Source organism: Chelonoidis abingdonii, chromosome 8, assembly GCF_003597395.2.
Source record: "Chelonoidis abingdonii isolate Lonesome George chromosome 8, CheloAbing_2.0, whole genome shotgun sequence".
NCBI lineage: Eukaryota > Metazoa > Chordata > Testudines > Testudinidae > Chelonoidis > Chelonoidis abingdonii.
In genome coordinates, this window is record NC_133776.1 from 87,020,178 (window position 1) to 87,036,261 (window position 16,084).

Here is a 16,084-nt window from a genome sequence, read left to right on the forward strand (position 1 = left end):
AAGGCTAGCATCGATTTCTGGAGCGTTGCACGTTGGGTAGCTATTCTGTAGCTATCCATAGTTCCCGCAGTCTCCCCGCCCCTTAGAATTCTGGGTTGAGATCCCATGCCTGATGGGGCAAAAATCATTGTCGCAGGTGGTTCTGGGTAAATGTCGTCAGTCATTCTTCCTCTGGGAAGCAACGGCAGACAATCATTCGCGCCTTTTCCCCTGGATTGCCCTGGCAGACGCCATAGCATGGCAACCATGGAGCCGTTCAGCTTTTTTTTTACTGTCACCGTATGTGACTGGATGCCGCTGACAGGGGCGATACTGCAGCGCTACACAGCAGATTCATTTGCCTTTGCATGACAGCAGAGATGTTATCAGTCATTCTGTACTGTCTGCTGTGCCATTGTAAATTGGCAATGAGATGACGGCTATTGTTGTTCTGTACCATCTGCTGCTATCATGGGTGCCCCTGCTGAGGTCGGCTGGGGGCGCAAAGACAAAAATGGGAATGACTCTCCGAGTCAATCCCTCCTTTATGGTATCTAAAAAATGAGTCAGTCCTGCCTACAATATGGGGCAAGTGTACTAGAGAACCAGTTATCAGAGAGCACAGCTGCTCCATGTCAGATCCCACAGAAATGATGACTGCATGCCATTCACGGGGTTGTCCCTGCAACAACCCACCGTTGCTTCCTCCTCCCCCAACCTTCCTGGCGCTACCGTGGCAGTGTCCCCCCATTTGTGTGATGAAGTAATAAAGAATGCAGAAAAGAAACACTGACTTGTTAGTGAGATAAAAGGGGGGGAGGCAGCCTCCAGCTGCTATGATAGTCCAGGCAGGATATTAAGTGGTGTAGGGGAGAGGAGCCAGTATCTCACTGCTATGATATCCAGGCAGTACAGAACTTTCTTTACACATGAAAGGGAGGGGCTGATGGAGCTCAGCCCCAGTTGCTATGATGAGGACGGTTACCAGCCGTTCTGTACCATCTACTGGAGATGACCGGGAATCATTCCTATTTTTACCCAGGCGCCCCCGGCCGCCTCACCTGAGGCCAGCCAGGAGCACTCACGGGCTCATGACCAGGACGGCTATCAGTCTACCGCACTGTACCATCGCCACCGGGGGAGGGAGGAGAGAGAATGCTACTGTTTACTGCTGCAGCACCGTGTCTACCAGCAGATGCAGTATACATAGGGTGACATATAAAAAGTCAAGAAACGATTTTTCCCCTTTTCTATCACGGAGGGGAGGGGTGGTAAATTGATGGATAGACCCTGACCACCCCGGACAATGTGTTTGACCCTACAGGCATTGGGAGCTCAGCCAAGAATGCAAATGATTTTCAGAGACTGCAGGGCTGTGGGATAGCTGGAATCCTCGGTACCCCCTCCTTCCCTTCATGAGCATCCATTTGATTCTTTGGCTTTCCGTTACACATGTCACGCAGCGCTGTGCTGTGGACTCTGTTTCATAGCCGGGAGATTTTTTTCAAATGCTTTGTCATTTCGTCTTCTGTAATGGAGCTCTGATAGAACAGATTTGTCTCCCTATACACGTGATCAGATCCAGTATCTCCGTATGGCCATGCTGGAGCTCTTTTGGATTGGGACTGCATCACCACCTGTGCTGATCAGAGGTCCACGCTGGACACAAGAAAATGAAATTAAAAAAGTTCGCGGGCTTTCCTGTCTACCTGGCCACTGCATCCGAGTTCAGATTGCTGTCCAGAGCGGTCACAGTGGAGCACTGGTGGATACGCCTGGAGGCCATACCATCGATTTGCGGGCCGACACTAAACCCCTAATCCGATATGGTAATACGATTTTAGCGCTACTCCTCTCATTGGGGAGGAGTACAGAAACCGATTTAAAGAGCCCTTTATATCGATATAAAGGGCCTCGTTGTGTGGATGGGTACAGCGTTAAATCGGTTTAACACTGCTAAAATCGGTTTAAAGGCATAGTGTAGACCAGGACTGTGTGTCAGATCAGAGTTCAGTTGTACAAATATTTGTTCTGTGACGGGGGAGTCTTATGATTTTTTCAGCAAGAAATGATTAACATCAGCATGCCTTCAGTGACTCCCAGGGGAGATCAGCAGGACATTGAGTTTAAATTTAAATATGACCTTTTCTAGCTATAGTGTCTAGTGGCCTAGGATTGACTTTGGTTCAGGGAACCAATGAGCAGATCTGTTTCTGGACTTTAATGTCTTGCTTCTCTAATGGGATAGAGAGACAAACGCATTTCCACAAGGCAGCAACAATTAGCAGAACAGATACAGAACATCAATCACGCCTGACTGCAGACCTGACTCCCAAGGGTTATTTTAAATTAATGTGTTAAAAAGGCAGCAGAAGTCTTTGGGATTATGCACAATATTGCTCAAACCAGCCTGCTATCTATTTCCACTTCCACTTATGCTCCAGCTAGCCATCAAGCTACACTATATACCGTATAGAGATATTACATGCTAAAAGCTACGTTAAAAGAATGTTTAGATTTTAAAATCAAGCACTCAAAAGTCAGGAAATCTCTGATTTAAGGTTGCCTATGCAATCTTAATCCAGCCCCTTTTTGTGCATGCATTATGATAGTCTTTAATTACATGATCATACTATTTTTTCCATAGGACCCCTGCCTCCTTCAGTGTGAAAAATTGACAGTGATCACTGATAAGTAGCTATTTACTATTTACTTAGTATTATACAGCACTTTATGTTTAAAGCACAGCTCCCTCTGACTTCACTTGCAGCTTAAGTACTCAGCACTTCTGCAAATCAGACTCCAAGGCCTCAAGTCAGGCATCCAGAAAATGAGGAACACACAATTAGTGACCAGCCAGGGAAAATTTGGTTTAAGTGATTTCCCCAGCTTCATACAGGAACTCTGTGACAGAGGCAGAGGAGATAGAATCCAGTTCAGCAGAGTAGCAGTCAACTACCTTAACCATGAGACTGTCCTTTCTCTCCCTGCAGTCCCTGCCTCATTCACTGTCCACCTTCCATTTTCTGCAACAAATGAGGCAAGTGTCTTACAGATAATAGCCTCTTTTACTGCACAACCCTGATTCATCCCTAGAGCATAGTCCATCCTGTGCACTGAATGAAAAAATAATACGTAATCATGTAGTTAATGGCTGCATCAGAATGAATACTTGCAAGGGGGCTGAACTAAGATTGCACAGGCATATATAATATTTTATACATATAAACAATAAAGTCTTAATTTGTATTCAACCATTCATTAATTCTGAAAGTTGATTATAAAGTCTGGTTTTCCAGGAGCTATGTGAATAGGTGCTGCTGGTAATCTGTGATAGACAGGTAAGAGTAGGTGATCTGGCCTTAAACTCTAAACTCTTATGACTCTATACAGGGCCAGATCCCCAGCTAACATAAATCATCATAGCTGTCTTGACTTATAAAGAGCTATACCAGTTTGCCCAGTTAGGACAGTGGTGGGCAAGCTGCAGCCCATAGGCTGCATGTAGCCCATCAGGATAATCCGCTGGTGGGCCACGAGACAGTTTGTTTACATTGACCATCTGCAGGCACAGCTGCCCGCAGCTCCTAGTGGCTGCGGTTCGCAGTTCCCAGCCAATGGGATCTGTGCGAAGTGGTACAGGCCACAGAGGCATGCTCGCTGCCACTTCCCACAGCTCCCATTGGCCACGAACGGCGAACCGCGGCCACTGGGAGCTGCAGGCAGCCATGCCTGCGGATGGTCAATGTAAACAAACTGTCTTGTGGCTCGCCAGTGGATTACCCTGACGGGCTGCGTGCGGCCTGCAGGCTGCAGGTTGCCCACCCCTGAGTGAGGATCTGGCTCTAACACCTCACCATATGGTCCCATTTGAGTTCAGAAAAAAGTTTTTAAAGTATGATAATGAATGGGATTTTTACTACAAAGCAGAGAGAAAATCAGATCTATTTCCCAACAGTGCATGAATATCCCTATTGCTGTACATCAGTCTCACCAGACTGCTGACTAAATGTCCTTTTTTCACCAGTGCTCATCAGATATTAATAGCATTGCTCTAGCACTTATGTCTTATTGTATTAGGGAATTTCTCTCCTCGCTTGCAGCAATTACATATTTTTGCTGTCCATTGATGCCTGAACATTAGCAATTCTACCAGCTCTCTGCGAGAGGGAAAATGTTGACACTGCAAAGAAATCTAATTTTATTTCTTTGTGTGTGTTTCCTGTAAGGGGGGGTTTACTTTCTGTCTCAGGGTCAACGATAACAGTACAAAAAGAGACAATTTCAAAGTTAGAGTTGGATTTCCAGATAACACTGAGTATGTTAGAGCTATTTTACCCACTGGCTTACATAATAGAAAAGCCAAGGTCCCCTGCTAAACAAACCTGCCGGAGATCTAAAATCTATTTGTCTGAATTGTCTTCAGTTTATATTTTATGTTGTATAGTTAATAATCTAAACTTTTGTGCATCTACTCTAAACGCTAATCTGCTCAGCTTTCAAGTGTGAAGTAGAGTGAATGACCACGGCCAATAGGCAATCTATCCTATTTTCCAATATAGTTGACCAAAGTTCTTTTTTACTGTAGAATGGTTTGAAGTGAATTGTAAGGTCACTCCATTCCCCAGCTCTCTGCACACCAGTATTTTAATAGAAATCTCATTCTCAAATGGTACAAATTTGTAATGAAAAGAGAGGCTATTAATGGTGACCGGACCTCTCTACCTATCAGCCCCTCAGAGTATCATCAAATACAGAGATGAAATGATATTGACAAATGTATGTTACAAAAAGAAAGGGCCAAAGTCAGAAGCGAGTCAAATAGATCTACACTGATATGACACATACTTTCTTCTGGTCCCTACAGCATGAGTGTTGCACCAGTTTAGACACTCTTGGACTCACATCCACATGGTAACATGTAACTTACATTATCTCTAAATTTGATCCAAAGATATTTGCTAAAATTGGTATTAAAAAGCATCATAGATGAAGTGTAGATAGAGAAGATACCTGAGGCCATCTTAGACATGAAAGCAACTGCCCAGAAGTTAGTGGAGGGTCAGGAGAGTCTCAGAGACTAAGAATAAGATTGCTTCATTGGAGAATAAATTATTCTAGCATCTGACCAGAAATTCCAAAGAATTTACAATTCTAAATCTCAAAACTGAGGTGGGGGGTGGGGAAGCCATTGTGACTTTGCAGGAATGCAGCAGCAATGGGACTTCAAAGGCAGAATGTCAAGAAAGTTAGGAACCACAGAAGTAAAGAATTAGGCTAAAATGGGCTTAGGTGCACAAGTGGTATGAAAGGAGGAACAGGAGCCCTCCCCCAATCATTAAAGCAGTTTGTCAAAGCCTTTCACTGCTTCTTCCATATTGGATTGTTACTGGGGCCTAATTTAATCAGCTCCACCATTCAGTCAATAGGGGAGGGATCTTTTCCAATCTTTAGCTTTCATAGAATCATAGGGTTGGAAGGGACCTCAGAAGGTCATCTAGTCCAACCCCCTGACAGATTTTTACCTCAGTTCCCTAAATGGCCCCCTCAAGGATTGAGCTCACAACCCTGGGTTTAGCAGGCCAATACTCAAACCACAGATCTATCCCTTCCCCAATGGTGAAATAGCGCAGTAAAGATCCCTATGAGGCTGCTTGTTGCAGAAAGGTTCTCAGGATTTTATTTGTATTTTTAAAACACTAAGATTATAAAATGGTAATTGGGAACAAAAAACATTCAGCAAATATTTGAATGGCAAAACACAAAACCATGTAAAAAGGGATTCATTCTTAGCACAGCAGTTACACAAAACACCTTACTACACTAACAATATGAAATGAATGGAGGGAAACTATTGACAGAGGATGCTAATGGATTGAAACAATGAATGAAAGTTGTGGTGGAAACACAGTACCGGGATTGTTCCTCCTATGGAAATATGAAGACGAGGTGCCAAATTCTGGCTGGCAATCAGAGAGAGGCATAGTAGATTCTCAAACTTGTGCCTTTGGTTCAATGCTTTAAGGTGCTGAGCACACTGGCCCTAATCCAGCAAAACATGTAAGCACACAGGGCCTTATCCCACACCACTGAAATCAATGCAGAGCTTTGCCACTGACTTCAGTGAGGGCAGGATCAAGCGGAGACTTAACTTTACATATGTGAGCTGAATCCCGCTGAAGTCAACGGCAGAAGTTATGTGCTTGAAGTTAAGTATATGCGCCGGTGTTTTGCTAGATGGGAGCCATAGGCTGCAAAGTAGTACTAATCAGAAAGAGATCAGCCCTGTATATAGGCCTGGCAGTCTATTCCTACTGGGGCAAATCTTGAAGACTTTGCTCAGTTTTAAGTCAGTCCTTCTTCAGACTCAGGAGGAGTAGGCTAGAAAGTGGTAAAAACCGGATCCCAGAACTCTGCATTCTGTCCAGGAGCAGAAATAACCATAAGGGTGACACGTTATGTGAGTAAACATCATGAAATGATGACTGCCTCGGAAGGAGTACTTCAGAAAAAGATCAGGGGGGAGAGGGAGGCTTGGTTTACAATGGATCTCAAACTAAATATGAGTCAACAGTGTAATGTTGTTGCCAAAAAAGAAAGCAATTGTTTTGGGATGTATCCAAAGGAGAGTTGTAAGCAAGAAGTAATTCTTCCATTCTACTTAGCGCTGATCCAGCCTCAGCTGAAATACTGTGTCCAGTTCTTTGCACTACACTTCAGGAAAGATGTGGACAAATTGGAGAAAGTCCAGAGGAAAGCAATAAAAATTATTAAAAGGTCTAGAAAACATGGCATACAAGGAAAGATTGAAAAAATGGGGTGGTTTAGTCTGGAGAAGAGAAGATGGGAGGAGGACATGATAACAGCCTTCAAGTATATAAAAGGCTGTTATAAAGAGGAGGGTGATAAATTTTGTTCTCCTTAATCACTGAGGACAGGACAAGAAGTAAAGGGCTCAAATTGCAGCAAGAGAGATTTAGGTGGGACATTAGGAAAAACTTTCTAACAGTAAGGGTAGTTAAGCCCTGGAACAAATTACCTAGGGAGGCTGTGAGAACAGATTAGACAAATACCCTGTCAGGGATGATCTAGATAATACTTAGTCCTGCCTCAGTGGAGGGGACTGGACTAGATGACCTACTGAGGTCTCTTCCAGTCATACATTTCTATGATTGTGAGGTCACTGTGTGTATATACTTATAGATTTAGGTCACAAATCCTATTTAGGCTGGCCCAGAACTGTTATATAGAGTTAGTATTGCATAAGTGAGACTCAGGCTATCTGTCCCTGCCCAGGCAAAACTCCAGATGACTTCATAGATGTAAGTAACACAGATATGGGGCCTAATTCTCATTTCTGCTGAGGCCCCTTCACATGGCTCTGAAGATATAGAGAAGTCTTAAACTGAGTATAAATGTCATTTTCTCCCACTTTAGGTACTTTGATACTATTTATCTAAACATTATTTTTCACTCCTTTTTCTGATCATTAAAATTTGATACACCATATACCCTGCCAGCCACTGTTCACAATGTTATGCTTATAAATTGTATAGGCCTGATTTTCAGACAATTTAGGCACTCAAATTTATGCTCAATTACATGCCTCATTTGCACACACAGTTGCCATGATTTCATGCACTAATCCCAAGTGCCTAATTTTTGCCATCCTGGTATGCGTCTACTCGCAGCCCACATCTCCACTACTCGCCGGATCGGTGTGTAGTAATCGATCTATCGGGGATTGATTTATCGTGTCTTGTCTAATGCGATAAATCCATCCCTGAATTGACGCCTGTACTCCACCTTGGTAGGAGGAGTAAGCGGAGTCAACGGGGGAGCCGCGGCGGTCGACTTGCCGCCGTGAGGATGGCCAGATAAGTCGAACTAAGATACTTCGACTTCAGCTATGCGAATAGCGTAGCTGAAGTTGCATATCTTAGATCGACCCCCCGCCCAGTGTAGACCAGCCCGCAGTCACAGTAACTGTGGGCACAAATTAGGCACATACGTTTGCACACCCAAATAAGAAGACGACCAGTCCTAGTTTTGTACTTTTCTTTCCTTCTTTGTAAAACTTCAAATTAATAATAAAAAAAAATTGTTTGTTTGTTTTCTTCGCAAAGGAACATTCTGTTTAATGTATGTATATGGAACGTTAGCAATGTTTAATGCCATTTCAGAAAGCAATGATCAAAACATTTGATTTTTTAGTTTTGGGAATTGTACTGAAGGAATAAGCATCATGGATTGTTTTTTGGTATGATTTTATGTAGACTTGAATGGGAAATGTATATTTAATGCTTGTTTAAGTAACGTCTCCAGCCTACTATTTCTTGGCTTACTCAGAATTGAATGACCCTGAAAAATAATATACTTAGACATGGCCAGCTTGACTCTGAATTCTCTTCCACCAAAACCAATGGAGTTGCACCATTAAAAGCCATATGAACAAGAACAGGATCAGGGTCTGTCTTCCCGGAATTGAAGCACAGCATATAGAATCTAGTGAAAACATTACCAAATTCACATGAAGGAAACATATCCTTATGAAATATTTGCCATGACGCTTCATAATATTCAAAGTTATGCACTACTTTAAAGAACATCGCTGGCAGTAAGATTTTTGCTTTCCCTCTTCTCATTTTTGGTCACAGTGTTTTGTTTTGTTTGTTATTTGCTGTAATTTGGTGTTTACTTTTATTTATTTATTTACCCTATACATCCATAATAGCTGTCTCTGGCATGGACCGCAGCCGTTTCACTTTGATTAAATCCAGTTGCTAATAGGCTATATGAAGACAGCACAGACCAACCCGCCAACATTTTGTTCAGAGGTTAGGTTTAAATGAACTTATTTTAATGATTTATAAAAGTTGGGAAGATTTTTGTTTTGTTTATTGGTTACAAAAACCCAGAAGGCCAGGTTGTAGCTTCGACACATAGGCCAGTGCTGGGTGCAGAGCGAAGCTACCTTGCAGGGGAGCTACAGGAAATGTACTCTCATTACACAACTTTCAGGAGGGTACAGTATTCACTCCTCCATGCACTTGCCCACTCCCCAGCCCTGAGCAGTGGGCAAATAGGTGTAGCCATGTCTGTGCCCACGTCGTGGCTGGCACTTCAAGAGTCCTTAGCACTGAGTGCAGTTTGTGGGCTCATGAGACTAAGTTTTTATATACATTTTAAGCGAATGTATGAACTCATTGGATAATATTTAAAGTTTGCAATCTAGGCCACTGCAGACTTTGATTTTCACTGATAACTCAAAGTACTGCATCGTTTAAATGGCATTAAACTGCTTGAAAGTCTGGAAGTCTTACAGTGGATTTTTATAGTGGGATAATATTTATGAAGTAAAATATTGTCTCTCAGCTGTTGCAATGTCCTGTATTTAGAACTGCTGAATAATTATTTTGTTCTTTTGATTTTTTGTTCCCTGCCTGAATTATAGATGAAATAAACGGAAGCCTTTAGATGTTTGGTATGAATGTTTTCCGTCTCCCTGAAGTAGAGAAATAATCTGCTTCTTGCTTTTCTTTGTGAATTCATTGCTGACTTCTGTCTTATTTTATGACAGCAAATGGAACATCAAGCAGTCAGCTGTCTACACCCAAATCCAAGCAGTCTCCAATCTCCACACCTACCAGTCCAGGGAGCCTCCGTAAGCACAAGGTATTACGTTTCTTATACCTTACTAAAACTGTTCCTAGCTTCATATACCTAGATATAGAGACAAAATGGCTAAAACAACGCCACGTTCTTGGGTGGCATAACTCCGTGGGTTACACCATCAGAGAATCTGGCCCATTACCTAGAATCTTTCTGTTTTCAAAGACTAAAAATCCACCATGAGTACCTGTAAATGCACTTTATTGGCTAATAAGGCAGTATGTCAGTAGCGCTGACTTTGGGAAGCTTTTTACTGAATGTAACAGAAGTGAGGGCTGTTTCAGATGGTTGTTTCCTCTGCAGCTGTTTTTACCATTGGCCTTAGGAATGGCTTGTGTCTGTTCTCACATACAGTTAGTTTGGTATGTGTGGTTCTCTCCACGTTCCCCTGAACAACAGGAACAAGACCAACAAATCAAGGATTGGTATATCCCTGTGAACCTCTGCTGCAAGGACTAAATGAATAGAAGGAAATGCAAGGCACACAACTTTGGCTCCTCTCACTGTCCATCGGCACTCTCATCAACACTTGCACACTGCTCCTGCAAAAGCTAATGGAGAATCAGGATGGGTGTTACTTAGTTACACCAGAATTTCCTGTGGAACCACAGCTGAGATTCTCACTCTGTACATTCAACACAGAACAAAGCCCTTTATTTTCTAAGCACTTAACCCAGTACCTTTCACTAGCACTAAATTCACACAGTGCTGCATTTTCTTACCTGTCAATTCAAATTTCTAGTAGTTGTAAAATTTTAGGGCAAAACTCTAACCAGCGGTGAAGGTCTGTAATCTGCCATACAGGTTAAAACTAGACCCAAACTGCAAAATTCAGAACTGAGTCCAGATGAGAAGTTCCCTAAAGTTAGGGGACTGTTTGGATCTCAGCTGTTGGTTTGAACTTATTCTCAGTATCACATAGTTTGCATTAGACCGTCCTGCCGGACTACCAGTGCTATAGGTAGGAGTTCCGTGTGAGCTACTTAATAACAATATTTATGTTTGTAAAGTCCTTTCATTCTGAAAGGGTCCCAAATCTCTTTACAAATGTCATACTTTCAGCACCGCTGAAATACATCCACCTTTAGGTGGGTGGTGTATAACTCTGGGTGGGAGGGGAGAAGAGGAAATTACATTTTGGCAAAGATCTTGTGGCAAATTCCTGCTCTTACAAGTAGTGTCATGAAATCCTTAATGTCCCCATAGTAGAGATAAGATGTTGGTTTTAAGATCACATCCAAAACTGCATGGAACTCCGTTTATAACCCCCAGACAGATGAAGGGGCTGAACCAACCTTTCTGTGACTTAAACCCATGGCTCTGGGATGCAGTGGTAGGATGGGCTATAGGTCACTGATCCATGCCCTCTATTTCTGAGACAGAGAGAATGACCCTGGATATAGATCCCCAGTGTGGATCAGAGAGGATAATTGTGCCTTTAAACTGTATCACTCTGAAATAGTTTCTAGTGTAGTGATGTGCATATTCTTCAAGCAAACCCCTTTCTATCTTGAAAAGCCTAAAGTGCTGGCAACTCTACACAATGAAAGAAATGTGCATGTCTAAGTAGTGAACCTAATATTGCCTTATAAGGAAATTTAAAAAACAATAACATTAGGTCATGCTGTATTTTACAGGCTACGAATTACTGTGTAATTACATTCTGTGATAATTCCTTTCTGGTGCAATGACTGCTTTTCCCGGTAACATCCTCACATTTACCATGTCATCGGAAGGGCAGAAGGGAGTTTTGTTACATATCTGGGAATTTGTGCTGCTGTCATCTATAACCACAGGTGGATCTTTTGTTAAAGGGTCCCTCAGCACTCACAGTAACTGGTTCTGCTGCTCAGCCACCCTTTTGACTGCATCCAGTTTGTCTTTCCCACTGGCTTCCTCTGATCTCTTTTTGGGCTATGCTACCCCACAGACTGGGTATCCTCTTCTCTAGGGTGTCCTCACTCAATATAAAACACATGCTAATTGTTAATTTCAGAGGTGAAATCCTAGACCCATTGGAGTTAATGGAAGTTTTGCCATTGACTTCAATTGGATCAGGATTTCAACCTAGATCTTCCTTTGAAATAAACAGTCTTCTTCATTACCTGACTCTTCTGCTCTCCAGTCACAGGTGGTTTTCTTTATCTCTCTGATAGTCTCCAGCTCTCAGAGAGAGCCCTACAAAAGAATTAGGCAGTTACTTGGTTAAATTGCTGCTGTGCATTTTTTGAAATCAGAGGAATGTAAGGATTTTCCTACAAACTCTTTTTTTTGAAAACAGGTGGGTTTCTTAGTAGAGAATAACAATGATCAACATTCCTCATGCCTCCTTACTTCCTCATGGCTGAGGGCTAGTCTTAAGCTTCAGTATGCAACAAGATCAACATGGCAGAGGCAGTCACTAGTAATAGATATAACATTTTAATTGACCTTTGATAGCTTGGAGGGGTTAAGCTGGTGGCAATAAAGCACTTTGGGGTGAAATGTGGATGTATTCGGGAGCATGTTTCTTCAACAGGTTCGGATTTTCAGGTTTGTGTGGCCCCATTGCTAAAGGCCGGGAGCGAAGAAATGAAAAAAAAGTCCTTTTTTTAAAATTACAGACACCACCCTACTTTTGGCACTCGAATGTAATTGAATAAACAAATGTCCCTGGCAGTTTGAGTCTGCGTTCGAGGGGCTGAATGAAAACAAAACCTTGGAATAATCAGAAGACAATGAGGTCTGAAAATCAGCTTAGTCAGAATTTGACTAAGCCAATGAAAAGACTCCGATTGCTCATTATGGGCCAGACTGTGCAATCCTTACTCACTTTGAGTGGTGCATTATTTTTTGAGTAGTCCCTGTTTGAGGATTAGGGTGGTTGACTGAGGATCAAGATGAGTAATGGGATCAGAATCTGGCCTGTAGTAATTATGAGTCTGAATAAAAGCCCAGTGAAATCAATGGAAAGTCTCCCATTAACTTCAGTTGCTTTGATGAACTACATAGCATGTAGGACCTTAAGGCATGGCTTCTGGTTTGGGACAGTGGAGTTGTACCACCCGAGCAGGACTTCTCAGAGATCCCTACACCTTAGGCATATATAATATCCAGTGAAGCTGTGGAAGCCTGAGCTGGAGACCAGCATCTGAAAATCTTGGCACTTCGCATATTTCAGTCAGATCCTTAATGTTATTGTAATGTACATTGTTATGATGAAATGAGCATGTTCAGCATGGACTTCTAGGGCCTGATCCCAACCCCACTGAAGTCAATGAAAGGGTCCCATTGATGGCAGTGGATTTTGGATTAGGTCCTTAATACTAAATTTTTAGCCAGGCTGAGTCTGCTCTTTGAATTTGCATTCTCACTTTTTCACATGCAGCTTACTGTGGCTGCCAAAGTATGTGTGAGTCAATTTAGTGCATGCAAAAGGGCCTTTCCCTGTACATATGGGTGTTAGTACATACAAAACAAATGCACAGTCTCTTCTGCTGGTACAGTCGGATGTGAGTGCAAAGTGCAAGGCGTAGGCTTCAAAAGTAGCTCTTAGCAATTCCTATAGAATGCCTGATCTTTACTAGTGCTGTATGAATACTTCCTCAATCACACAATCCCTGTAGAAAATACCTCTTGCTGGTGAAAGTAGCAGGGGTTAAATAACAATCAGTCACTTGTCTCATGGGGGGCAGCTCCTGGCCCACAGCCTGTACACAGCAGTTGTTCATTTATTTTTCAGGTCTTCAAGGCTCCCTTTTATACCTCAGTAATCAAGGATATGAAAATACTTTTTTAATATTGTAGGCTTTGGGGTCCCCCCCACAGGCTTATAACTAAAATGATAAACTCACCTTGTTTAATGTTTTATTTATGTTTGTTGCTTAGTTGGCTCTGGACCATTCTAGTGAATTCCCATCGAAAATTTACAATTGACTGTGATTACTGAGGGCAGAGCTGATCAACAACAGGCTTCTCCACTGAATTAACTGTAGACGTGAATGTAACCTTTTAGAACTTTCATGTGTCATCGTTTCATTTCCAGGAGCTATTCTAGTGCTTGATAAAGAGCTTTATCTTTCCCTTTTATCTGTTCCCTTAAGAAATCCCCCATCCCAACCAATGTTTTGAGGCTTGAGGTGTGTATAGATCCCCCCCACCCCATAAAATTCTTTGTGCTTTGCTGTGTTTTGATAATAGGCCTTCTGTATGCACCACACAGCATTCAGTCAGGAACAAGCAGAGCTTTAGCCTTCTTTAGTGATAGTTTGAATACATGGATCCATATGGGACCTTTTAAGAGGTGGGACCAGATCAAAGCCTAAAATAGGAACTTTGGAGTTTATATCCAGAGCCAGGGCCAAATGTGGTAGCCTGGACTAATTTTGAAAGCCATCTAATAGTTCATGTATAATTATTATGGGCTTGCAATAAAGAACATCTGAAAGAGCGTGTAATATCCCTCTCACTGCTCTAGAGACAGCTGTTCTAAAGAAGTTGCATGGGGCAGCTGTCAAATAAAGGTAAAAGCAGCAAAGAGTCCTGTGGCACCTTATAGGCTAACAGACGTATTGGTGCATGACCTTTCGTGGGTGAATACCCACTTCATCGGATGCATGGGGTATTCACCCACGAAAGCTCATGCTCCAATACGTCTGTTAGTCTATAAGGTGCCACAGGACTCTTTGCTGCTTTTACAGATCCAGATTAAGACAGCTACCCCTCTGATAAATAAAGGTACGACTCTGGACCTAGATTGAAGCTGACCTGTATCACAAAAGATTCTATTGATTTGTGCAAAATCTAGCACAGATTGACACTGAGTGAAAAGTGGCTAAAAGGTTCTTCTCAAATTACCACTGCCTTTTGTTATTGAGATCTTCCTGCTCCACCATGCGTGTTATCTGCCATGGTTTCAGTCCTGAACTCCTTAGACAATAGGTTTGTCCATCTGAAGTCCCATGAAGAAGACTTCAATCTTGGAAGTGGTACCCCACTGAACTGAATCATAGAGCTTTCTCCTTACTATAAGATGAAGTTGGAAACTGATTGTGGGAGTTAACACTTTCTTCTTTCCTCTTACAGGACTTGTACCTGCCTCTGTCCTTGGATGACTCTGATTCCCTTGGAGATTCCATGTAAAGGAACACAATGCTAATTGTCCGTAGTACAAGCTATGTTTAAGATACAGTACAATACTTCTGCCAAAAGAAGCAGATAGGTGACTGGTACTTTCAAATCAAAGGACACAAAGTTATATGTCATTTTTTTTCTGTGATTTTTCCTCCGTGCCACAAATCGACACCTGTCAACTAATAGGGATAGAGTGATACCATGCTTCTGAATAATTATATAGAGATGCGAAATGGGCATTGCCAGCAATCTGACGCCAGTTATCTCATGCATTTCCCCTTTACTTCAGTGCTTTTCTTCTGCTCTGAGTTCTTGAGTTTACTATTAACTGCAGAAAAGTTGATAGTCCCACTAGAACTACATAAATAAATCTTTCGCTGATCAGTTCTAAAACTAAAAGAAAACAAATACTAATCTCCACCTTTGCAAAATGCTGATGAATGCTAGCAGCTCTTTGAAAGCAGATCTGCTTCTAATTTTGCATCCCTGGTTTTAGCACCTGAATGCTGTCTAGCACCAATTTCTGTTGCTGAAGGGTGGGGAGAGAGATGACTTATTGCTCTGGTAAAAGATGCTTAAGATGCCAGCAGAATGTGAAACACAGGAGTTTAGACAAGATTCAGAAATGCTGCATAAAATGCTAAGTAAAGTTTTTATAGCACAGTGATTACATGATAAATGTACATATTGGGTCATTTTCTAATAACTAAGCAAAGATATATATATATGTCAGCTGAGTGGTGAACCCGGTTTCTCATGTAACCCAAAGATAATGCTGGCTGATATCAAGTTATTATACCTGCCATATGGTATCTCTCTATCTCTGCTTATAATATTAATGCCTTGTGAACAGCCAACACTGAAAACACTGTGAGAATTTGTTTTCAGGTCTGACACCTTTAGGTCGCTTTTTGTAGCAAGAAACCAATACACTTTTTATAAAAAAAGAACAAAAAAACTTGTATCTGTGTTTTGGGAGTAAGTATTCAAGCTCCTTTTTTATAAAAGCTGGTGATTTTCTTTTGTTTAAAAAACACATTCAGAAAAATTTACAAAAAAAAAAAAAGAAAAGCCAATTGCAAAACAGTAATAACTGTGTTTAGGAATCATGTCATCACTGCCAAACAGAAGAGAAGTCAATTCAAAATAATAATGAATGTTTTGATAGTTTTCTTGTAATGTTTAAACTTGCATTTTTGGTTTATACAATTCAATACCCCTAACTATGGCCAAATGCTCTAATTATATTACAAATGGAATTTTGTGATATTCAAAGACCGTATTTTAAGAAACTCATATCGGAGGGAAAACAAACTGGTAT

At 41.7% G+C, this 16,084-nt stretch overlaps 1 protein-coding gene across 2 annotated transcripts in view; it reads left to right on the top strand.

Annotated features, from left to right (window-relative positions):
- DCX (doublecortin) overlaps positions 1 to 15,834 on the top strand; it is a 95,569-nt gene extending 79,735 nt beyond the window's left edge. For both annotated transcript variants that reach the window (XM_032766978.2, XM_032766980.2), the window contains exons 6-7: positions 9,560 to 9,654; positions 14,716 to 15,834. In XM_032766978.2, the coding sequence (XP_032622869.1) occupies positions 9,560 to 9,654; positions 14,716 to 14,772 (152 nt within the window). In that variant the 3' untranslated portion in view covers positions 14,773 to 15,834. The remainder of the gene's footprint in view (positions 1 to 9,559; positions 9,655 to 14,715) is intronic.
- Positions 15,835 to 16,084: the final 250 nt, after the last annotated feature.